Source organism: Rhinoderma darwinii, chromosome 10 (genome assembly GCF_050947455.1).
Source record: "Rhinoderma darwinii isolate aRhiDar2 chromosome 10, aRhiDar2.hap1, whole genome shotgun sequence".
NCBI classification, from domain to species: Eukaryota; Metazoa; Chordata; class Amphibia; order Anura; family Rhinodermatidae; genus Rhinoderma; species Rhinoderma darwinii.
In genome coordinates, this window is record NC_134696.1 from 41169832 (window position 1) to 41195888 (window position 26057).

General features: G+C 42.1%; 1 protein-coding gene across 5 annotated transcripts in view; it reads left to right on the forward strand.

Annotated features, from left to right (window-relative positions):
* The window catches only part of DIXDC1 (DIX domain containing 1), a 138039-nt gene that overhangs the window by 42670 nt on the left and 69312 nt on the right, over positions 1-26057 (forward strand). For 3 of the 5 annotated variants that reach the window (XM_075839767.1, XM_075839766.1, XM_075839770.1), the window contains 4 exons: positions 15343-15472; positions 19192-19317; positions 19878-20127; positions 23174-23281. In XM_075839767.1, coding sequence (XP_075695882.1) covers positions 15343-15472; positions 19192-19317; positions 19878-20127; positions 23174-23281 — 614 coding nt within the window. Of the gene's footprint in view, positions 1-12539; positions 12609-15342; positions 15473-19191; positions 19318-19877; positions 20128-23173; positions 23286-26057 lie in introns of those variants that run through there. The other 2 variants (XM_075839769.1, XM_075839771.1) reach the window with 2 other exon arrangements.

The window sequence follows — 26057 nt, forward strand, 5'->3', positions numbered from 1 at the left end:
TGTATGATGTGCCCGGCCAGCTTCTTATACCACACCGCATGGCGCTGTAGGGCTTCAGGATTTGATCTGACACGTCCACACCTCCCATGTACCTATTGTAGTCCAGGATGCAGTCTGGTTTGGGGGTGGCCTTTCCTTCATATAGCCTAAACCTGTAGGTATACCCGGATGCACTCTCGCAGCTTATACATCTTCACGCCATACCTTGCCCTCTTACCCGGCAGGTACTCGCGGAATTGAACCCTCCCTTTAAAATGTACCAGGGACTCATCAATAGAAATCCACTTCTCGGGGTGTATGCTGGGGAAAACCGGGCACTGGAACGGTCTAATAAGGGTCTCCGTTTATACAAATGGTCAAAACTGGGGTCATCTCGGGGTGGGCACGGCTCATTATCAGTATAATGTAAGAAGCGAAGTATTGCCTCATTTATTTATTTTTTTAGGTTCCAGTTCAGTTCTGAAGTTGCTTTGAGGGGCCCATATATTAGAAACCCCTATCAAATACGCCATTTTAGAAACTAGACCCCTCAAAGTATTCACAACAGCATTTAGAAAGTTTATGAACCCTTTAGGTGTTTCACAGAAATTTAGAGCAAAGTAGAGGTAAAATTTACATATTTTTTTTTTGTCAGAAAATCTTCTTTATACCATTTTTTTTATAACACAAAAGGATTTATCAGAGAAACGCCACTTAATACGTATTGCCCAGATTCTGCAGTTTTGAGAAATATCCCACATGTGGCCCTCGGGCGGTAATGGACTGAAGCGCCGGCCTCCGAAGCAAAGGAGCACCTAGTGGATTTTGAGGCCTCTTTTTTATTAGGCACCATGTCCGGTTTGAAGAGGTCTTGTGGTGCCAAAACATTGGGAACCCCCCAAAAGTGACCCCAATTTGGAAACTAGACCCCTTGAGGAATCCATTGTAGTTTTCATGGGGTGCATGCAGCTTTTTGATCAGTTTTTATTCTATTTTTAGGTGGCGTGGTGACTAAAAAACAGCAATTCTACTATTGTTTTTTTATTCTTTTTTTTTTACATGCACCGTGCGCTATAAATGACATATTCACTTTATTCTGCGGGGCGATACGATTACGGCGATACCAGATGTTTATATTTTTTTTTATGTCTTATGGCGTTTGCACAATAAAATAAGTTTTGTAAACAATCATTCACTTTTTGTGTTGCCATATTCTAAGAGCCATAACGTTTTTATTTTTCAATCAATAAAGCCGTGCGAGGACTTATTTTTTGCGTAACGAACTGTAGTTTCGATCAGTACCATTTTTCGGTACATGCGACTTTTTGATCTCTTTTTATTCCATTTTTTGGGAGGTGAAGTGACCAAACAATTGTGATTGTGGTTCGGTTTATTATTATTTTCCTTTACGGCGTTCACCGTGCGGGATAAATAACAAAATAATTTTGTAGTTCAGACCGTTACGGACGCGGCGATACCAATTATGTACAGTTTATTTGTTTGTTTATATATTTTTATTAATAATAAATGACTGATAAGGGAAAAAGGGGGATTTTTACTTTTAATACTTTTAAAACTTTTATTTTCTTATTTTTACACAACTTCTTTTAACTTTTTTTTTACTGCATTACTTTGTCCCACTAGGGGACATGAGGGCAGGAGGCTCTGATCGCTATTCTAATACACTGCACTACATGCGTAGTGCAGTGTATTAGAACTGTCAGCTACTCACTGACAGCAAGCATAGTCAGGACCCACTAGGCTTCCGTCTATGGCATAGCCGGACGCCATTGTTTGGTGTCCGGTTGCCATAGTCACCATCGCCGGCCGCTATCGCGTAGCAGGCCGGCGATGGCAGCTTAAGGCCCTGTTCACACGGAGTTTTTTTGCAGGAGGAAAATTCCTCCTGTAAAAACTGACCCTGGAGGTTTTCATGTTTGATGTGGTTTTTGACGTGGTTTTTGACGTGCTTTTTGAGGCTGTTTTCCAGGCGGTTTTTCAGGCTGTTTTTGCCGAGGTTTTCACACGCATGAGGCTGGGTTCACACAACCATGTTACGTCCATAATGTACGGAACGTATTTCGGCCGGAAGACCATAGTGATGTACGACGCTAGGAGTCCCTGCCTCTGCGTGGAACTACTGTCCCGTACTGTAATCATGATTAGGGGGGATTCAGACGAGCGCGATTTGCGCGCGTGCAGGCCGCGTATTTTCTGCGCATCACGCACAGCACTATAGAAGTCAATGAGGCAGTTCAAATAGTGCGTGATTCTTGCGCAGCGTTTGTTCGCTGCGTACTATACGCGACCGGTTCAAAAACTCTGCGTATTTCACGCATCACGCACCCATTGAAGTCAATGGGTGCGTGAAAATCACGCGCACCACACGGAAGCACTTCCATGGGACGAGCGTGATTCGCGCAACAGCAGTGAAAAGGATGAATGAAAACCGAAAAGCACCACGTGCTTTTCTGTTTCCGAACATCCAAACGGAGTGTCTTTGCGATGAGCGAAGCCGGACAAGCGTACCGAACTTCACCGGGTTCGGGCAAACTCGTTTTGGCCGATCCCGGCAAAAAAATTATCGGTACGCGACGTCAGGAGATAGTCACTGTCCATGGTGCTGAAAGAGTTAAACTGTTTCAGCACCATGGACAGTGACTTGCGATCCCAAAATACATTAACCTGTAAAAAAAAACCGAAGTTCTAACTTACCGATTACTCCTGTCTCCTTCCTGCAGTCCGACCTCCCGGGATGACACTTCAGTTCAAGTGACAGCTCCAGCCAATCACAGGCCAAGCACAGGCTGCAGCCAATCACAGGCTGCAGCGGTCACTTGGACTGCTGCGTCATCCAGGGAGGTGGGGCCCGATGTCAAGAGAGGCGCGTCACCAAGGACGCGTCACCAAGGACGCGTCACCAAGGCAACGGCCGGGAAGTTCTCGGTAAGTAGGAACTTTATCTTTTTTTTTTACAGGTTTTTCGCTGTTGTGTTCGGCATTCACTGTCGAGGGTGCTGAAAGATTTAGCTCTTTCAGCACCTTGGACAGTGACGGGCGTCGACAAGCCTCATCTCTATGATGCCGGCTGCGCGAAAATCACGCAGCCGCGCATCAGACACGCATGACACACGCAGCTGTCAAATGTTTTTTGCGCTCGCAAAACGCTGCGTTGTTTGCGCGCGCAAAAACGCAACGTTCGTGTGAATCTCCCCTTACAGTACGGGACAGTTGTCCTGCAGCGAGGCAGGGACTCCTAGCGTCGTACATCACTATGATGCTAGGAGCCCGGCTCCCTGCACTGTCTTCGGTCCGGGTCTTCCGGCTGAAATACGTTCCGTACATTACGGACGTAACATGGTCGTGTGAACCCAGCCTGACATCCTTCTGTCAACGGATCTGTCACCATTGAAATGAATGGTGATGCAAACGGAACTTCACACTTGCCTTTCCGTTGAGGGGTTCCCCTGACTGAAAGCACCGACGGAACCCCTCAGCAGAAACCACGCTCATGTGAACAGGCCCACATTAAAAAAAACATTGTTTTCTGTTTGCATCATCATTGACTTCAATGCTGATGGATCCGTTGCTAATGGGATTCCCTACACTGCGGTATTGGTTCAGTCGAAACGACAGAACCCTTTGCACAACGGGGACAAACAGAAACCATTAGCAACGGATCTGTCACCACTTCACACTTGCCTTTCCGTTGAGGGGTTCCCCTGACTGAAAGCACCGACGGAACCCCTCAGCGGAAACCACGCTGATGTGAACAGGCCCACATTTAAAAAAAAAAGTATACTTACTTCTTGAATCAATTTCCCAACATCAATGTCCATTCGGTGGTACACCTCTGCTGTCGTCATTTCTGTTCCTGAAATTTAAAAAAAAAATAAAAAAGAGATGACATACATGAACAACTGCATAACAAAATTAAAAAATTAAAAATTAAAAAATTAAAAATAAAAAAATTGAAAAAAAAAATCTAAAAAAAAAATTGCACAGCTCCATACATGTATAGCATGTATGGAGCATAGGAGCAATTGCACTTACTTGTATTCGATTTGGATGCAGGACTTCGGTTTTCTGTATCCCTGAGTTCTGTCCACGATGTTTTTCAGCCTCCACGAGCAGACAGGAAATGACAGCCCCTTGCTGGGCTGGACTAGCAGCAGGAGACGACTCCTGCAAGAAACTCCTCCAAAACACTCGGCAATATACTCGTCAGAAAACACCTCACTAGTTCGGGGTGTTTTTTGACGTGTCCCCATTGCTTTCAATGCGGTTTTGGACGCGGAAACCGCATCAAGAAGGGTCATGTCCCTTCTTTTTGCCGCGAGGCGTTTTTTTACTCGCGGTAAAAAAACGCCTCCGTCTCCCATTGAAATCAATGGGAGTCATTTTGGGTCGTTTTTGGCGCGTTTTCCGACGCGTTTTCCGCGTCAAAAAACGTGTCAAAAAGCTCTGTGTGAACAGGGCCTAACCCCTAAAAAGCCGCGATCTCTATAGAACGCGGCTTTTAAGGGGTTAATCAGCGGGGACACAGCGATCGGTCCCCGCTGTAGGAGCTGTGACAGCTGCTGAATAAGACAGCAGCTGTCACAGCTCCTTTATGTGTCGGGACGACAGCCGAAACGGCCGTTACTCCCGAGACGTACTATTCCGTCATGGAGCACGAACGATACAGCTGCCATGACGTAATAGTACGTCCAGGAGCGGGAAGGGGTTAAGAACACCTTATTCTCAATAACCTATATGTTACCGAGGGACGTAAATCTGAAAATTCACGCCAAGAAATACCAAGGAAGGAGCCATAGGAGATGATTGTAATCCATCCTTAATCCCACCACTATTTTATTGACCAAATGATGGTAGTAGCACATGAATCCAGTGTGTTGAGTTTAAAACATGAATTGACATAAAAAGAAACATAGAACAAGGTAAAACCCATACTATATAGAAAATTAACATTAGATTAATTATAGAAACCCTACAGTACAGTTATAGCCAGATACATACTGAACAGGGCTGATCATGACAGCCTGTGACACCAGGAGTTCTCCCGGGAATCCTGTAATATCTAACAGTACAGCTGGGGTGCTAGAAGGTCAAGCTATGATCCCAAACCTAGAAGTCATAAAAACAAAAATACACCGCGCTATTAATACCAATGCTATTTTTTGGAGTGTAATGCTATATCAGTATCAGCCATCGCTTGGTTTCTTATGTCCGTTTTCAACAAAGGCTTTATCTTCTAAATATGACTGCTCTACTTTTTTGGACTTCGCCACTGTATTGTCCCAGCAATATTGGCGTTGAATACACATGTATCACATGCTTAGATGGAGAGTAATTGCTATTGATTATTGTTACATCCATCCATCATTGTATATATTGCGCGGATAATCAGCCCTCCAAGGGTTCCCCCTTCCCTTGTTTGCGTATATTGTGGTGCCTACAAAGAGTTAAGGGAAAGCGAGATGCTGCTAATCCAAGGTGGAACAACTCTCCCCCATATCAGCCACAGAAACAGTCTCAGTTACATATATATTAGGAATTATTGTAATCGTGGGATCACATTATATTACGGGTCACGTGTCTGACCGGCCATAATCTTAGTACTACAGCCAGGCAGCCAATGCGCTTGGAAATTGGCTACTTGTGCCTAAATTTTTAGGTTATTTTCTATTAATGTCCTGAGGAGTGCTTACTGCCTTGTTACTTAAAAATATTGAAACTGGCTCATGGAGTATTCTGTCACCTAAAATGTAGAGAAATTTTTTATACCCCTGTAGTAATACAACATTCACTTTGTGGTCTGTAATTGTGTCCTCTGTCACAAATGTAATAGGGCAGCAAAGTGCACACCGCCGTCACGACCTGTGTTTTTACAGGAACCTTAATGGATATGATGGATCTGTTCTGTTTTTTGTGTAATGCAGCCAGTAACTCTGGTGTACAACTTTCTATATATAGGTGAATTGTTATATGTGACTACTGGCCAATATGGCTATATGATGGTGATGTATTTTATATGTTCACATTACTATTACTATGTACTATTACGGTTGGAATATTTTTCCATATAATAAGAACTAGTTCTTTTTTTGTGGTGCTGGATATATGTTTCTTTTATTAACATTGTGGTCGGCTATATTGACATCTGTTATTTTTTTCTGTGTTTTACTCTGTTTCTACTACTCACGAATTTCCATTTGCATCACTAATCACTCACCACATTACAGATACGGAAGATGATAAGGAAATCTCGCAGTAAGCCTCCAGATAACAGCCGGTCCAATGTTTGATCCAGCACATACAGTTAGTCTGCTTTGTTTTGCGTCCTCACACATTACACGCTATTGTGCACCACAGCGCAAATTTCACGAAAATCAGAAATGATTTATTATACTCACAGACACAAACATGGAGACTTGGTTTTATTTGGACTGGTAGATATTATGTGCTCTTTAGTACCAACCTTGTCCTACTGAACGCATATGACCCTCTGATTTCTCTTGCCGCTATGAGTGAGTGGATGGGGGAAGTGTAGCACGTACATCTGACTGTTTAAACATTTATGTGCTGTACTTTGTTGCTTCACTGTAGCGTATACTGTGACTTTAACAACGCTTGTCTTCTGGATGACTGAATTGCTCCATGTCTGAATCAACTTATTCCACTGTGAAAACAGACCATGTCTGGCAAGGCTATATTTATCCAGGATGAGAGAATTGGGCAGGATATTCCTATTTCAGCATTTATTGAAATGTCAGAGTCATGTCTAATCCAAACATTGCCACATTTTCTTAGATCTCATGTATCTTCATTCCAAACGACAGTATTTACTGTATCAGATTTACAGATTTGGTAATTAGGTAAATGCATATGTTATAATCTTGGTGCACAGAGCAATTTGTGGCCTAGGCCTCATGTACACGGCCGTTTAACGGCTTTGTTTTGTATGGAGCCGTAATCGGGCACTCATAGAGGTAAATGAGGCCTTTACTGTACCTCCATATGCCTCCAATTTCATACAGAGGTTTTTTATGTCGGATTCTGTGGCATATTCCATTGGATGCCATATGTATGGAGCATTGCTTCTAGGGGATAATAGCACCGTATATATGGAACCTGACATAGTCTGTACAGCAGCACACTAAGGCTGGACGGCTCGGCAGTAGGGAGGTGGAGGGCAGTAGGGGCCTCCATGCACTGCTCTACAGGCTCCATTCACATGGATGGTCGGTCATGTGCATGAGGCCTTATTGTCAGTATGGACAAGCAGGTGGGGTTGTTTCACTGACTTCCGAGACAACTAAATATTTTAGTGTTTCGTTTAATCATTTATTCATAGATATAATATACAGAAAAACAGATAAGCACAAAAAAAGTAGTTTCTGCATTTTAATTGAAGTAACTTACATGTGCAGTTGGTTAATATCATGTTAAATGGGCTTTCCAAAGAAAATTCACTCTACAGAAAATGGTAAAATAATAAACTTCTCAATATACTTACTGAACAGATTTTTACCGCCATTGGATAAATATGTTTCTTCATCTGTTTGCATGCCTGCGTGATGTGAGTGGGCCATCTAATCACGGACTGCTGCAGTGATGTCTCTACGATAGTGATGTCACTACAGGGGCCGTGACTGCTATGTCTGGTCATCTGACATATCATCACACAGATCTCTGAACAGAGAGGCACGCGATGTTCCAAAGAGCAGCAGTGAGGGAACTGTGACGAATTATATAAGAAAGTGCATTAAGAAGTCTATTAATTTAGCATATTTGGCAGACCTATATAATATATAGTATAATTGCTGGCAACACATATATATGTTAGACTGCGGAAATCCTACTAATGAAATATTTACAATCAGATTAAGAAGATATAAGTGACGCAAAAGTTTTACTGGTGCGGTGAAAACGAACACTGTTTAGTGCAGACAGCCAGCTTGCCTGCTTGCTTAATTATTAGACTAATGAATTGTTTTCTTGCATTGTACTTTTCGCTAGCTTTATAGCTTATGTAATGTCATGAGTATCATTGAACCCGATGAGAAGTGTGGTTAACCACGATGTATGCAGCTCTGTTGCGCATGTTGGTTAAGGTGAGAATGCTCAAGTTGTACCAAACTTGGATTGTCTCCAGACCACGTCTCTGCCTCTCGCTACAGCCTGTTGCCGCTTATCTGTGTATCGATTCTGGATTGTTTTCTGACCACGTCCCTGCACCATGCTACAACCTGTTGCTGCTTATCCTTGCACTGAATCAGGATTGTGACTTGACTAATCTTGCTATTAGCATACTCCTTCCAGATAGTTTCAGACACTGGACACCAAATCTACTACTGACCTAGACAGATCCACCACATCGGATGTCCCTGTATTAGCGAAAGCCGATGCAAACAGTGATTCTTACTCTTGTAGACTCGGCCCATTCATGTATTACATGGACAGCTATGTTTTTGAAAGTTTGCTACATTTTCGCTGCAGAAGATTGTGATGGCTGTATGAAGCCAAAGCTGCAGCGATCAACTGATTACCAGACCGGCTTCAATATAGAAATAGGTTGTCTTGAGACAACCCATTTAAGTTTACATAAAAAGTGGAGAAGCCTCCAATCAGACCCCTGTTAATCAGACATAGTTGGCATATTCTAGTGATATCTCTGTGATAAAACAAGCCGTTTAAGACTTGGCTGAAGTACTATGGCTAAGACGATCTACGAGTATAGCTGATGCTCCAACATTCTTGATGGTAAGTGTGGTCAAATTAATAACAATAGCCATATTAGCTAAAGAAAGGGCAAAAAAAGTCATCCAAATAACTGATTCCCTGATATTTTCCATCATATGCTGCTCTCTAATGTCATGTGTTACTTTTCGGTGATTCTGTTGTGTCAACCTATCCCTTACAAATAAAAAATGCTGGCACGTTACTTAGCCGAGTCCTCAACAGCCACTAAAACCCAAAACACTGCAAAGTACAATAGAAGTCAAATGAACAAATTGTGTGTGCCCGTGTTGTGGGGTTTGTGTTGTGATGGATGCGTTGTCTTTGTACTTGGTTGAGTATCCCTTTTTAATCAATTGCCTTTGTCTATTCTTTCTTTTTATGTCTTTGGAACATTTGCAAATATTGTTTTATATCGCTGTGGCAAAATATACAGAAATGCAGCAAATTTTCTTTATAAATACAACTCTTTGGCACGACCAATGCTTGGCCTCTCTGAATGAGAATACTAATGAATATGAGTAGAAAAGCTATTGAAAACCATTATTACCCCCAGTAAATCATTGGATCTTATTGCTTCAACCTAATTGAGTTGCATGGGTTGTTGGCTGAAGCCATGCCAATTTCCCATGGTAAGACACCACAGGGCAGTTTTGTGTAGAGAATCTTCTTTGCCGTTGACCAGCAGTTCCCTTGGGAATGTCAGCAAGTTTGTCTACAAGAACGGCAAAACATTAAATATGCTTTCCTTGAAGGATGCCATCTGAGGCAGAAGGGAACTATCACAACTGAAAAGGTCCGTTTTTAATCTGAGACTGACATATGTCATATTATTAACCTAAAATACGGTTTAGAAGCAGTAACATTTTAAAAAATCTCATCCACATGCTGCATAAAATTAGCTGCGGTGTGGATTTTAAAATCTGCAGCAATATAATTTATGTTGTGGATTTCTCTTCTTTCAATAAGAGGTGGAATCCGCAACAAATTCTGCCGCAAAATCCACATGTTAGACATGCAGCGTTTGCTGCAGGTTCGCTACAGATTTGCAACAAAAACCGCAGACAGATTTTTGTCCGATTTTTCCATCCTGTGTGTATGTACCTGTATGCCTATTGAAAGTGAACAGCATAGTTCTGCTGTGACAAATGGGGGAAAGAGGAGACACCGTTGTGATCACTGGGGGAAAGGGAGACAATGCTGTTGCTACTGGGTGTAAGGAAGCACCACTGGTGGAGGAGGAGGCAATTCTGTGACTACTGAGGGGAAGGGAGGGGAGGAAAAGCTTTGCTGTGACTACTGGGGGGGGGGGGAATTGGTCAGCACTGCCGTAACTACTGGGCGAATAGGAAAAAAAGCTCTGATATGATGAGAGGTTACTTCAAGATATGCAAATACATTTTCAGAAAGTAAATAAGCTGATGTCTATTGATTGACACTAAAACTATAGCAGAGGGGTTATATATATATATTAGTTCATAATGTAATATAGTTCCAATAGTAATTATTGAATCATTGATGATTTGCATAAAGTCTACACTTGTCGGCGTCCCACCTGCCTTATAGCCTTGAATTCTAAGCGAAGTGGCTTCAAGGTCATAAGATGCTGACACATGGATTTCAATGGTGTATTCCATTGCCATTCAGTTTTCCCAATCTCTCTACACCTACTATTACTGATATAACTGACTGGTTGCAATTGCTAGGATACAGATTCGGGAGGTCGGCATCCGACACATATTGATTTTTCCTTTGCTTTATAAATGTTATCTTGAGTAATTGTTGCATTGCAGCTCGATATCTGAAATAGAGCCAAAGCCTGAAGAGCAGCCGCGGGTAATGAGAGGCTTGTAAACAATGTCTACAGTGTGACATACACAGATGGGCTATTCTTCCCCAGGAGCAGAGCCACAGACCTTCCTGTCCCATGCAAACAAACGTTCAGCTGCAATGACGGCAGAGCCCGTTTGTTAGTGTTCGCATATGCTTGATGGCGGTCACTTCAGTCACGCTGCCGCTGCGGTCATTTACAAGTGAAACGTATTGCTACTTTGGGCAACACAACTATTACCCCTCTTCCATAATATTTCCAGGTTTTGTCTTGGTAATACAACTTGGCAGACCCAAATATTTTATTCGGCCACTATATTTGTGTTTTTCAACAATAATAAGCATACAATAACTAATATTACAGATTGGAAATTAAAGGAATTTCCACCCTTGAGTACTAGGATAAGCCATGGTTTGATGATCCACCAATCCTGCACCAGCTTAGCACTGCGGCTCCTTCACCGTGTTTCCCTGCATAGCGATGATGCCGGCCACACGAGGCAGCGAACTACAACACAGCCCAATTCACTTGGGATCGGCAGTATATATAGTTATGGCATATACTAGAGATATGACATTACATTGTAAGATGGGAATACCCCTTTAATCTGTTATCATACTTTGCCGTTATGTTTAGCAGCTAGAAAATAATACAGTGGACCCATAGTTAGGGCACAGTCACACGTGGCATAAAAATTTGCCACAACGTACGCAACAGTAATTCTGCAGAGGAATTACTGTTCTGGATTTTGTGGCAAATTTGCTGCGTATTTCTGTTGCGTGTTTCAATGCAGAATTTCACATAGCATTAAAGACTATGATAACATTCTGCATCCAAAATCGGCAATGGCAAATTTCTGGATGGAAATTTAAATTTAAACCATGTATGTGTAAATTTCGGCAGCAGATTTTTCCGCAACTAAAATTACGCCTTATGTGACTGCACAGTATCTGGCTGTATACACAGTAGCCATTAACCACTGCTGATTCCGCTGTATTCTTTACTAGTATTAGCCAGACAGCTATTAGCCTTAAGGGCTCATTCAGACGAACGTGAATAACGTCCGTGCGCTGCGCAGGGAAATCACGCACAGCACACGGACCCATTGATTTCAGTGGGGCCGTTCACACATGCAGGAGTTTTCACGCAGCGAGTGTCTGTTGCGTAAAACTCACTGCATGTCCTATATTGGTGAGTTTTTCACATCCGTGTGCTATGCGCGATTTACGCATCAACTCAATTGAAAATAATAATTTAAAAAAAAAAGTGCTTTGCGAGTGCGTGAATAACGCCACTGCATTAACGCAACACACACGGACCAGATTCACGCGCATTTTTCATGCGCTTGAATCTGATACGCTCTTGTGAATAAAGCCTAAACAGGGCAGCATATTATGATGGCAGATCCTTTTCATTGGACCCTAATGTAGCAGAGCTGAATTTATTGTTTCTTTTGTTCTCTATATCTCGCTGATATAATGCAGAGTTGCCAATATTTTATACACTATTCCTTGAAATACATATCCCAGGTGCTGTAGAAAATCTTTGTAAAGAAAATCAGTGGGTGTAAATGTTATACTTTATAGTATTATCTTTGATCACTTTCCTCATTTACATGTAACTATTGTTAGTACTGCTTATTTTTGCTCATAGTTGAAGAAATACAACTCTATTTAAAAGGTCTTACCCCAAAGCTTTTTTTCTTTATATCTTAACTCTTTTTTTGGAAATTAAAATCTAATATTGAGGGACCCATATATTGGAGTATAATTCTCAATTTCCAATCCACAGACATTGATAACTACGCTGGCAGAGCACGTTGTATTATTACCCATATGTGGTGTTAGTGTAGGAGATACGTACGATGAATCTCTTCTGGCTTGCCTCTGGTTTCCTGTTTTTCTGTTCATATGAGGTCTATTGTCATGTGGATGCTGGACATCCGACTGACTCAGCATCTACACTCCGGCCTCATTCACACAGCGCATCTGACCTAGGATTTACCCTGCCAGAACAATCAATGCAGGTCTTTTCGTTGGTGACCTCAGTGCATATGGTAATTTCCATTAATATAAGATTATTTTCTGCGATCTAGTACTTTAATTTACATGTAGAACTTTGTGATCAAATGTGAAGCTTTGAGGCCCATTCACATGAGCAGAATTTGTATTAGTGATGATGACCGTTACGATTGCTGTAAGTGACTTAAAAGCAATTACAGACAAGCATTGACACAACGTTATCGTCTAAATAATCGTTCAAAATTCATCGCTTGGTCGTTTAATCGTACGTTGTTCACTGCATTCTCAGCTGTAATACAGTAGAAGATAATAAGTCAAGTAGGTGTGGAAAAAGTGTGGTAAGAGTACGGTCACATTTAGTGGCATCCGGACGCATCTGAGACCCACTTGCACTGGCCAATAAATGCATGATTTTAGTAAAGAAAGGAGGAGACCTCCAGCTCACCAGTAGTTGCGTCTCCAGACACCTCGCACGGATCCCCGCTACGGCCAGCGGTAGGTATATCAGGAAAAAGAAAGAGAAAATCCAGCGCTGTGTTTGATTAAAAAGGAAAATTGTTCCCAATTTTATTGAAAAAATGGTTAAAAGTTACACGGAGCCAAGGTCATCCAGCCCGCTATATATACACCTTGAAACTGCGTCTCCGTGTAACTTTTAACCATTTTTTCAAAAAAATTGGGAACAATTTTCCTTTTTAATCAAACACAGCGCTGGATTTTCTCTTTCTTTTTCCAAATGCATGATTTTGCCAGGTATTAAATCGTGTGGCCATTGGCCACCACAAGTTGCATGGTTTCGGCTGCATGCGGCCATCAGAATCCTTAGGCTATGTTCACACGCTTAACAAAAAACGGCTGTAAAATACGGAGCTGTTTTGAAGGGAAAACACCCTCTGATTTCCAGCCGTTTTTAAAGCATCAAGCGTTTTTTGATGCGTTTTTTTACGGGTGTTTTTTAGCTGTTTTTCTATTGAGACAATGAAAAACAGCTCAAGAAGTGACATGCATTTCTTTGTCACAGGGCGTTTTTTACGCGCCGTTTTTACAAACGGTCGCGTGAAAAAACGCCCCACGGGAATGAAACGCCGTTTTTCCAATTGAAATCAATGGGCAGATGTTTGGAGGCATTCAGACCCCGTATTTTCAGCCGTTTTTTTGGGGGCGTTTACGGACCGAAAAACGGCTGAAAATAGGCCGTGTGAACATACCCGTATAGTACAAACACTGTATGTACGCTTGTCCATAGATATGAATACTTACACCAGGTTTAAAGGGGTTCTTCAGGCATTTTTTTTATTGAGTGCCTATCCTTAGGATAGGTCATCAATATCAGATCGGTGGGGGTCCGACTCCCGGCACCCCTACCGATTAGCTGATTGATGGGGCCACAGTTCTTTCTCAGTTCATACGTACAGCGCTGTACATATCTGTAGCAGCTGTGCCTAGGATTGCAGTTCTGGTCCCATTCAAATGAATGGGACTGAGCTGCAATCCCAGGCACAGCTGCTACGGATGTGTACGGCGCTGTTCCTGGTAAACACTGCAGAGGCTGCTGCGATAAACGCCGCAACCACATCAATCAGCTGATCGGCGAGGTGGGCTGGTAGTCGGACCCCTAGCGATCTGAAATTGATGGCCTATTTTAAGGATAAGCCATCTATAAAAAAATCCAGTAAAACCCCTTTAAGTATTCCTTGGGAGTTTTGCCTTCATAGAGGTTTATTATTAATATTTTTTATCAAACATTCCGCAGCATTTTTAATTTAGGGTATTAGCAAACATACAGATTTACAATTATAAGACAAACAGAGCAAACATAAAAGAAGAGGGGACTGTGCCTGAACGCTTTCAGTCTAAAAACATATTGATAAAATATGCCATAAACGTTGAATTGGTGGGAGACCCCCACCAATCCTTAGAATATGGGCTCTCAGCTGTTTCCATATCTTCAGTCCACTATAACGGACAGTGACTGCAACTTTCCACCAAAAGCGTGTCACCTCGCACTCCCATTTCTCGTGGAAGTCCCAGATGTCAGATCCCCACCAACCATCCTACAGGACATGATGGGAAAACATATATGTTTTAAGGAGATCGTCCTACAAAACACTGTTATAAGTTGTCAATGAGACTTTTCATTAAAAGTAAATCGGGTTCAGACTCCACCAACCCCAATGAGGTGGAAAGGTCACTGAAAGGAGGTGGCGGGGTTTGATTAAATGTATGGGCATGACAGAAACCAATGAATACATGAAGTCCTTTGTAGTTTTCTATAACTTGCTCTTTAGTTGTGGAATTTAGGGGCAATTTGAGATCACAGATGTGATTAATTTTTTCTCATGTATCTGAAATATCATAGGATCATTATGACTAGATTTCCCCTTCAAAGTATTTCTGTCTGATGATAAAGGCACTATAAAGCTGGGTTCAGATGTGGCGGAAACAAAAATGTGAAAATCTGCAGCTTGCCCCCAAATCTGAAGTAGAAAAATCTACTACATGTGAATGGGATTTGGAAAATGTCATTCATGTGTATTGTACTGTACTTAGTTGCTTATTTTTGGTGCAAAATCTACGTGTGCAAATCGGACACGCTAGTCTGAGTGTAGCCTAACAAATCTACCACGTCTAAACGTGGCCTAAATGCTCCATGTTAGTTTCATATGGTCTTTACACAGTATTATACACACTTTGTACGTTTTTGCTTTATATTTGTTTGTGTGTTTATTCTACAGATTTGACTTTAACGTTGATTTGCTTGTTTTACAGCAACAACTTCAGGCTTATGTTGCCTGGGTGAATTCCCAACTCAAAAAGAAGGCAGGGGTTAATCCCGTACAGGACCTTCGGCTGGACCTTCGTGATGGGGTAGTGATGGCTCATCTGATAGAAATTGTTGGTAAGTAGAAAGTTCTGGGTAAAACTGCGTCTGCTTATTATATTGCGCTAGCTGAAACCATGACTCAGTGTCGTATCTATCGGACAACGAATACCACTGGCACCACGATGGACCCCGTTGACATATAATGTGTTCTGTCATTTTCATCATGGTGTCTGTTGTTTTGACTGGAAGAATAGTGCTGCATGCAGTGCTATTCTTCCCATCAAATATGATGGAATCTGCTATAGAACCCGACGGACCCCATTATATGGAGTCCGTCGGGTGTCAGTGGTATCCATTTTTTGGAGCCTTCAACGCAGATATGAAAAGAGCCTCACCTATTTTATGACTTAAAATGAATGTTACCTTATATTATATTCTCTTCAGTAAATTCAATAAATTAATTAGGTGCAAATAAGTCTAAAACTGGCCATAGCCATAAGGCTAGGGCTACACGGTGACTACGGTCGGGACACAGGTCACACGTCCAAAGAAAGTTGTGTCGCCCTGCCTACATTTCAGGTAGTGAAAGTCAATGTGGCTGCATTGTGACCCGTTTGTTGCCGTGACATGTCAGTTGCCAGAAATCCGAACCTGCTACATTTTTTGTGCTTGTAGTGTCGGGGTCACGGCAACTTGCGCGAGTCGCAACGTGGCCGCATTGTGTTTCATTAACTTTGATGCAGGCGGGGCGACACAGAAATCTTTGGCCATACAAACTGCGTCACGGCCAAAGTTGCCGTGTAGCCGTAGCATAAGTTGTCAGACATTCATCTAATAGCCAAATTGTCAAATAAAATAGAATTTCCAACTTTGAGCTATGGTGCGTCACAAAGCCACAACACAACCACAAGAGAAGCGCCACATTTAACACTTTCCCTGCCAAGGACATATCTCATACGTCCTGGCAGGAAACCACTTCAGTAACCAAGGATGTATCGTATATGCTCTCGTTACTAATGGCTGTCACTCAGGCTAGGTCGCAGCTAAAACTAAAGAGTCTTAGCTTTAAAACAAGACTTAGATCGCAGCTCTAGCCCTAGATATATTAAATTCCTACAGAAACATATATTCTTACTTCGTTCACTAAGCTTTTCTTTACTAACTCAATTTAGCGAATTGGTAAAACTAAGTTGTTTTTTTTTGAGAATTAAATTTGGATTTCTGCCGTGGATGTACCATCGGATCTTCACATGGATTAGCCTGTTGTAATTCAATGGAGCTGTTCTGCAGCTTTTCAATGTGTTTACGATTCCGCCCTGATTTGTTCTGAAGCATGTGAATGGGGCTACAAAAACTTTATTCACTTGCAATAGATGTGGAGCGTCAGCGGATTTGATGACAATTTAGGCCATGCTGTGAACATGGCCTTACTAGTACACAGCATATTCTTCAACCAGTGATGTGCAAATTACTGCAGACTTTAGAAGCCAGTTAGACCTCTTCAGTAGCCAGTGAGATTACATCAGTGGCCCGGGTATAAGGACATTCATACTTATATACTTAATAGACAATAACTCAAAAACGTATGCGGTTGGTAGCAAATGTTTAGGTGCGTGGGTAATGTCATTCCTGGAGTTTGTTCAGCCTTGCTCCACAAGAGTTTTATCAGCAAACATCTGGCTGAGGATCCTCTCTCACAACACAGAGTGTACATGGAGCTATCATTACAATATAACCGAGGGAAAAATTAATTACGGACTTTTACGGGGTCCGCCATCCTTGTTACTTAAATTAAATGTTTCACTTAAGAAGTATTTTGCCAGGATTTTGCTATGGTCTTCACATTTATATAGTTTATGAGGACATGCCCAACATGATAAAGGGGGAAACATGTTCAGAATCGATTCTTAGGCCAGGTCCACATGTAGCGGAAATGCTGCGTTTTTTCAGTGAGGATTTGCGTAAAGAAAATCCTGAGAGGATTACAGTATCAGTCATGTGGATGAGATTTGAGCAAATCTCATCCACATGCTGTGAAATTTTGTCACATGAAAATTGACCTGCATTGCGGATTTTAAAATTTGCAGCATGCCAATTTCTATTGTGAATTTTTATCGCGGATTTTACACCTTTCAATATGTTACCCATGCAGATCTTTGCTGCGGATTTACTGTGGATTTGCCGGCGACATGTGAACCCAGCCTAAATCTAGCAGATCTGGGCATTATATTAGTGCACCTGCCTAGATGCCACCAGTGACCTTCAGCCACCCCACCTCAAACAATATTCTATGGTAGTTATTCCATAGTTATACCTCCCAACTTTCAAGTATTGTAAGGAGGGACAACTAATAAACAAATTTGTTTTCATGTTCAGCCATACCGCCCAATCCCTGTCCATACACACCCAGTTCCCTTTGTTCTGTCACACTGTAACATGCTTCCAAACAGTATCATGCCCCCAGTGCCTCTCCACAGTATAGTGCTCTCATAGTCTCCCCCATACACAGCATAGTGCCCCCATATACAGTATAATGTACCCATAGTGCCCCACACACAGTAAAATGCCCCCATAGTGCCCCCCACAGTAAAATGCCCCCATAGTGCCTTCCCACACTGTATATTCCCCAATAGTGCCGCCCACACACAAAATAATGCTCCCCATAGTGCCCCGACACAGTATAATGCCTCTATAGTGCCCGCCACACTCAGTATAATGCCCCCATAGTGCCCCTACACACAGTATAACGCCCCCTAAAACAAAAATACAATAAATACTCACCTAGCCTTGTTCCAACAACAAATAGACGAGATCCCTCTGCATTTCTCCTCAGGTCTGTGCTGTGTATGGTTCGGCTAAGACAGGCACGATGACGCCACTTTATTGTGCCTGTCTGCACTAAGCCACTAAGGGCAGGCTACACAGGATAAATAGTGGAGCGGGGTGCTCTCGGCTGCCCATAACAGTGGTACACGGCTTGGAGTCCAAGACTATCCTGCTGGATCCAGGATTGTTGGGAGGCATGCCATAGTTGATGTTTGAGGGAGATGAACGTCACATTTATTTCTCTTTTATTTTCTTCAATATGCTCTCCTCATCTCTGGACATACACATTATATAAATGTTGGCTAAACCCAACAGTCACCTGTGCCTTCGGCCTACAACTAACTGATATGTATGCTCGGCTTTGTCATCATACAATTATATTTTTTACCCCCCTGTCAATAGAGGTTTGGAGACTTTGGTCTTGAAAAAGGTAAAATAGTGTAATACCCTCGCTAACTCTTTTCCGTGTAAAAACTCTATATTCAATGAAACTTGTTTTGGCCTATTTTTCCTTAATAAGTTTATCATGACTGAACATGATCAGAGGTATAATCATTATCTTTAATAACTACCTGAATTAATCTCAAATATGTGGACATCCGGTATTGAGAACTTGGCCGTTAAAATATGGAAAGGTTTGATCTCCAGCCAAAACCATGATTCTTTTTCTATTCCCAACTCACATATTTATGACATATCCACAGGATACGCTATAAATATGTGATAGGTTGTGGGTCCCACCTATGTGAACCTGGGTCCCCGGTCCAGCCTGGTAAGGCGGTTGACGGCTCACCAGGTTTGACAGGAGTTGGGGAACCTATCACACATTAATGGCATATGTATGAGTTAGGAAAAACCCATTTAACTGGAGATTGACTTTAAATAAGAGTTAGCATCCAGTGTATAGGTCATCATTTGGATAGATTGGATATTTTAGGAATAAATAATATTTTTTCTTCCTGTTGCAGCTGGCGAGAAACTCAATGGAATTCACTGGGAACCGAGCTGCACTCAAGAAATGAAGGACAATGTAGATAAAATTTTGCAGTTTGTGGCATCCAAAAAGATAAGAATGCATCAATCATCAACCAAAGGTCAGTATCACTGAGGATCTGTGGATAGGTTTAGATTATTTGATAATCTGCTTGACTCTTTTCACTAAACTGAGATTATCACTATCGAAACCACTTGAAATCGTAAGCGCACTTGACCAGACACATGCATAGCCTGCTGTCCTCCGCACTCTCCTCCTCACCTTTGTGGTGTCCATCCCTAGCTTCCATTGCACAAGGAGGTCATGGGACCACAGTTCTCCCAAAAGCTGGGGGTCCCAGAGGTGGAACTCCCACCTATGAGAAATTTATGGCATATGTATGGGCATACATACATGAGGCGGTTTACTCACTGTGACCGACTGCCAAGGTGACCTGAGAAAGGAAGATGGAGGATCCTCTGGGTCAGCTGAAGACCAGCCTTCTCATGAGAGTTAAATATGATGATAACTAATTCCTGTCCTATAAACTGAAGACAGGAGAAATTGAAAAAAGACTACATGTGTGACTGAACATAAGCATCTTAATGAACCCTCATGTTTTCAATTTCGCAAATGTTTAATAGAATATTAACCTCCAATTATTTTATTTTATTACTACAGATATAGTTGAGGGAAACCTGAAGTCTATTATGAGACTAATACTTACCTTAGCGGCTCACTTCAAACCAGTTTCTGGACGATCCATCAATCATGGTGCACAGGGTGTGCCAGGAAATGGTCAGTCCACTTATCCTGCCAATCACAGACCTCACTCCACCACAGCAATGGCACAGGGTGCTGCAGCTGCTCTGGCAGATGTTCGCCAGGACATGTCTCGCTCAGGACGGGATGTCTTCCGCTATCGACAAAGGTAACTGTGTTCAATGACAGATGTAAATGTTCCGTATATATTTTATATTTACATATTATAGTTCTTTGTTTTCACACTTTAGTTACGTGGTTCTACAACCAGAATAGTGTAGCATGCTGCGCTGTTCTGTATAACAAAAAAAAGATTGAGTCCCATTATAAGGCATTTGGATCAATTAGGATGCGTTACAAAACGGATTCACGGATCGGCGTGGGGGCCATGATTTCGACACACCAAAAAAAATGGACATGTCATTTTACTGACCGTGCGGATCATGTGAAATACTCAGGGGGTTCCAGCCTCCCTTTTTTTTTGTGTAATCCATGAATACTGAAGACACACGGAGGCACTACAGAAGTTTTTTTTGCGGACAAATGGACCTCAAATACAGACTACGATCCGTGGTTTTGCGTACGGTAAAATTACTATAGTCGTGTGCATTAGACCTTGAAGAACTACTATGCCTGTGTCACATCTGTACATAAATATATTTAGTATCTATGTTTAATTATGACATTAAGGGCAGATAAAAAGATGTCCCAAAATATAAATTGTATAGTCTATCAGGATTATTTTTTTTATCACATAGACAAGAGTAATGGCACAAGTCCTAGGCACGCCATGCACATAAGATAGAGGTCAGCTGAATTCATTGGGGAGAAGGAAATTCCTTGCAGACGCTTATCTCCCAGCAGAACAAACCGATCAAGCATTTTGATCGATTCTCATGTTCCCCAAAATCTGCCATTGGGGAAAGTCTAGAAGCCCTCATATACATTTTACTGTCAAATTAGGCTTGCCATACACATCAGACAAATGTCTGCACTATCTGCTCGTATGTGTATGGCGGCAGAATGTAAACATACCTGGTGCCCTCCTTTTAATGTTGCTGCTGTCGTACGTCCCATGTCTATAAATTGGCCGCCAGCTTCTCAGACTACCTTATGCACAGTAAGGTTTGGTAGTCTGAGACACATCCCCCTCTGGAGCTGGTCCATCCGAAAGCGGGGGGGGGGGGGGGGGGGATGTCTCAGACTACCGAAGGATCCTGGGCATAGGGTTTTTTAACAAGCTGGCGGCTATTTTAGGGTATGTGCACACACACTAATTACGTCCGTAATTGACGGACGTATTTCGGCCGCAAGTACCGGACCGAACACAGTGCAGGGAGCCGGGCTCCTAGTATCATACTTATGTACGATGCTAGGAGTCCCTGCCTCGCTGCAGGACAACTGTCCCGTAATGAAAACATGATTACAGTACGGGACAGTTGTCCTGCAGCGAGGCAGGGACTCCTAGCATCGTACATAAGTATGATGCTAGGAGCCCGGCTCCCTGCACTGTGTTCAGTCCGGGACTTGCGGCCGAAATACGTCCGTCAATTACGGACGTAATTAGTGTGTGTGCACATACCCTTACATTCATGAAGAGGGGATTAAGAATGGGATTACACGCACCAGCAACATTTAAAAGGAGGGCACCAGGTTTGCATGTATAGTGACGTTTTTACTGTGAACAGGAGGGTCACTTTAATCTGATAGCTATCTTACGTGAGTGACCAACTTTAGTTGTTGGTTATATTAGCTAAATTATCTGTACAGTGATCACTGGCTTGATGATGTGTTATATCTTGTTTTCCATTGGATTTTGGGCAAATTTATCTTAAAGGGAATATGTAGAAATCTCTGACACAATTCTTGTGCTACCATTCCAGGGATATATAACAAATTCAGCTCTACTACATTCATATAACCTATGAAAATAAATAGTGCAGAAATACTCCATTCAATCCACAATGTCATAAGTGACTGTGACTTTCTTGACTTTAGTCTGGTCAGTACTACTTGTTGTCTTGATCATTACCTGGGGATTTAATTGATTCTTGGTAATTCTAGCGCTACGTAGGTTGAGAGCAGAGCTGATGCTTAGCCTTGGCTTATTGTTTGCTTCCTCTCCGACATCAGTGCTATAATTTACATTGACATAAGTGGTGCGTTAGGAGCGGTCTGCAGTTTGTTTCCTATAGCAACACGCGGCCCGAATCCCCTCCGATGAATAACCCTTTGCTATCTGATGCAGTGACATTTTCTTCTCTGTGAGAAATATAAGGCATTATCACTGCGAGCTGGCGGCTTTATTGGCTATTTATGTTTCTTCCAGTGAGGTGACAGAGTTATTGCTACTGTGTATATAAATCACTGCTGGAATGACAGAACTGGTGCAGGGTGGCTATATAAAAGCTAAGCACAAAGAAACGTATTTAACATGAAAACCTATACCTAAATCTATAGTGGGCTTGAAGGCCGGATAGGAGGATCACTGCTCTGCAGGCCTCCCCTGTTTTTTTATTAACGAAGGATAGCAATAAGGGTAAGATGGGGGAATGCTGCACGAATTGGGCGTCAATAATTTACACTGCACAATATTTCACTGGTTTGAGCTGAGAATGAAAGCTGCAAAAACTTCAGGTATTTTTGTAGATTTAGAGAACTGTGTTTAGTCATCCAGTCACTCAGACTTTTTACAAGATTGCACCGACAAAAGTTAGCCATACATATGAGATCTCCCTCAACTCCCTCATAAACATGCAGGCATGGATAACAGACTTCATGAACTCAATACAAGCTCCTTATAGGGGTCCTCTCGTAAAGACAGCCCCTTTTTTAAAAAGTCGCCGTGGCTCCGGTTTCACTAACCATCAGAAATCAGCTGTCATCGCCAGAGTAAGCCACGCCAGCCACACATTTCTGCAGGGTGGATGTAGCATTACACGCCGGACATTAAAATGAGTGTATGGTCGGTATAGGTGTACGCAATAACTCATAGATGAGAAAGTATTGTTCCCGCTCCCGCAATAAGGACATGTCCGGGGATATGCATATAGATGGCCATTACGGACACACTGGAGACAAGCTACTTGTGAAATGCTGTTCACACCTATCAGTTTTCTTTGTAACAGTCTAATAACTCTTTGACCCTGAATTACACACATTTGCACTACTGATGATTCGCAGATGAGTCAGTAACAGTATATTAAAATCTATAGGAACAATAGTATGGATGAAGAGATTGGAAACCCATACTGGAGTGTGCGGGCCATGGTGCAGCAATATGAAGGTCATCAAGGAAGCCATTCTCCATCTGAGTCATCTAGGTAGGCTCCTGTTTTTCTATATACAGCAATGTTATATCTTAAAGCATGGGTTTTATATTAGAAAATAAAATTGCCATAGTAAAAAGGCTATTCCTCTGATGTCATACTATTATAGAATACTATACTATAGGATGGTAAGGTAAATGGGTGTTTTTATTATTTAAAATTCCTACCCATTTGTTTCCATTTCTTTGTCCCCCTCCTACCTTCAGCACACTACATAACTGAAGCTAGGATCTGTTGCTGGGGGAGAGATCAACTTCCTCCATCTGCTACATCCCTCATACTGATAGTGCCCTGCATTCCTGGTGGCACATGTAAGCAGTGAAGTAGCAACTGTCAGCAGTTAGTTGTCTCTCTGCCCATGTTCTCAGCTCCACAGATCACCCACAGACAGAGCAGGCCTACAACAGTTGTCACAGATAGGATCAGAGAGACGTGTCCACAGGATTTGTGGATTTGCTACAGTTTCCCTCTCTATTGTTTTCAATGGGAAAAAAAATCACCTAGTTAAAAACCGTATGTAGAAACGTGATATCACAAAGTGGTTTTAGACATTTTCCCAAAAACACATATATCAGTGTGTTTTCTCCCTCATTTTTCAATGTATTAGTTACAATGTATTAGTGTGGGCTGTCCTGTGTGAGCTAGATTAATTTCTCCACTGTGCTGGACACCAGGCCGATGGCTCTTGCCTCAGCGAGTTACTATGGGATTTTAGCCTTTGAATGTAAAGAGGATTTCCATTCGCTAACAGCAAAATATTTCAATCATTTGAACTTTTTTTTACTGCCGTATCTGTGATTCTCTGGCCCACAGCATTGAGGTCGTCCGTTACTTTGGACAACCCCTTTTTATATGTCCTCTCATGGCAACAGATGTAATAGGGTCTGCATTACATGGATGGCCCTTTCATTTCAATGTAGGTTACTACAGTGGAAAAGATTAGCCGGCTGTTTCCCCAGCAAAAAAAGTTTGAGCGAGGACCTTTTAGATGAATATGGGGTGTTATCGGCAGACAACCCCTAAACTGGCAGAGACATGTCATCAGTCTTCAGACCTGTCTACACAATAAAGATGGCCATTCAGCTGGATTGTTATGATTCAGAGAGTCTGCGCTATTAACTCAGAATGCCCCTATAGGTTATTTGACAATGGGTCTTTTAAACCAGACAACCCCTAAATACATCATCCTATAGTAAAAGACTTGTATCCGGCTCAAGTACAGAACTGCAGGATCTCTGCCCTGAACTGTAATTTTTATTTACTACTGTGTCCATTTGTTCAGCTGCCCGTATCCTTACGCTTGTGCGGCCGAAAGCTATCCTTCTGACTCCCCCATACATATGTACACGTGCCTCGGCGGAGCATTTGTTTACAATGGAGAGATGGAAATAAGCCGCTGCCAGACACCTCTGACAGCGACTTATCTCATGCGGGGACAAAGGATCAGGCATGTTGAAATTAAACATGTCCAATGCTTCTTTTCTTTGACATATGCTTGGTGTAGATCCCTCTGGGAAAGTCAGGAGACCCCCCATAGACGATAGTCATCTTGTCCCGCCAAAATTGGTGCGTTTGGCCGACTTTTATGTAATGTGTATAGGTACCCTTATATTTATATGTAATATTACAGTTTTGCTGTATGCATGTGTTATAACACCTAAACCTGCCCATACAAACTCAGACCTTGTAGGTCCATTCAGGAGTCAAGCACTTTCCGTATTTCCATTAATTTAATTGGAGAGCGACCCTTTTTTTATGGCCTACCCTCTACCAGCAACAGGAACTAAAACTGTCCCTAAAGGTGTTTTTACATGGGCCAATATGGGCCGTGAAAACAAGCACCGATCGGCGCTCGTTTGTTCTTTTCAAGAGGACCTATGATTGGTTTTGTATGGTGATGAGTGATCGATACTACGATCACTGGTCCCCATGCATTTGCATCATATCGGCAGCACATCTCCCTGTTTACACAGAGAGATGTGCTGCCGACAATGATAATATTTATTTCTGCATAAACAATACGATCAGTTAAAACACTCGTTCATCAGCTGATCAAACGAGCGTTCATATAAGTGTAAAAGGGCCTTCAATGGCTTTGTGTGAATACCCCTTTAAATATATTTTATGTACTCATATATGCTTTATCTCCAGATTAAACAATTGCAGATACTATGATTGCATAGTCTATAAATTTGTGCTATGGAATGACTTCATGAATATCCCCTATAGAACCGTACTTTGTCTATCGAGCTGCTTGTTACAGATAATTATCTAAATTATGGCCATGGATATCATTTGCTATTTAATTAGGATTTAATTGGTGTCTGTAAGGCACCCATAGAATGGATTCTGTATTAGACACACTATGCTCATTCACTAACTCCCTGTAGTGAGTCCATCCTGCAGCGCAGACCTGAATGCAAATATCTGCATACATAAAATAGGTCCATATTATTAACTATTTGTATAAACTGAAACAGCCAAAAATAGATTCTCTTTCCAAAAGGGGTTTGGTTGGTTTAGAAAACGCAATTTGAAATACGATATTAGGGAGTAATGAATTAAACAAGGGAGGTGTCCATTGTTCAGGACGCCTCTATTGTCGAGAGTAGACAGTGGCTCCAAAGAGCGTCTCTTGCTGTGATGGACCCGTCTCGTCCTTACATTACACGGATGGCCCAATGATTTGAACAGTAACTGTGTAATGCTTCATTTTTCCTCTGGTGGCGCTGCCGATTGATGCAGGGCAATGATCAGGTTACGAGCGTTA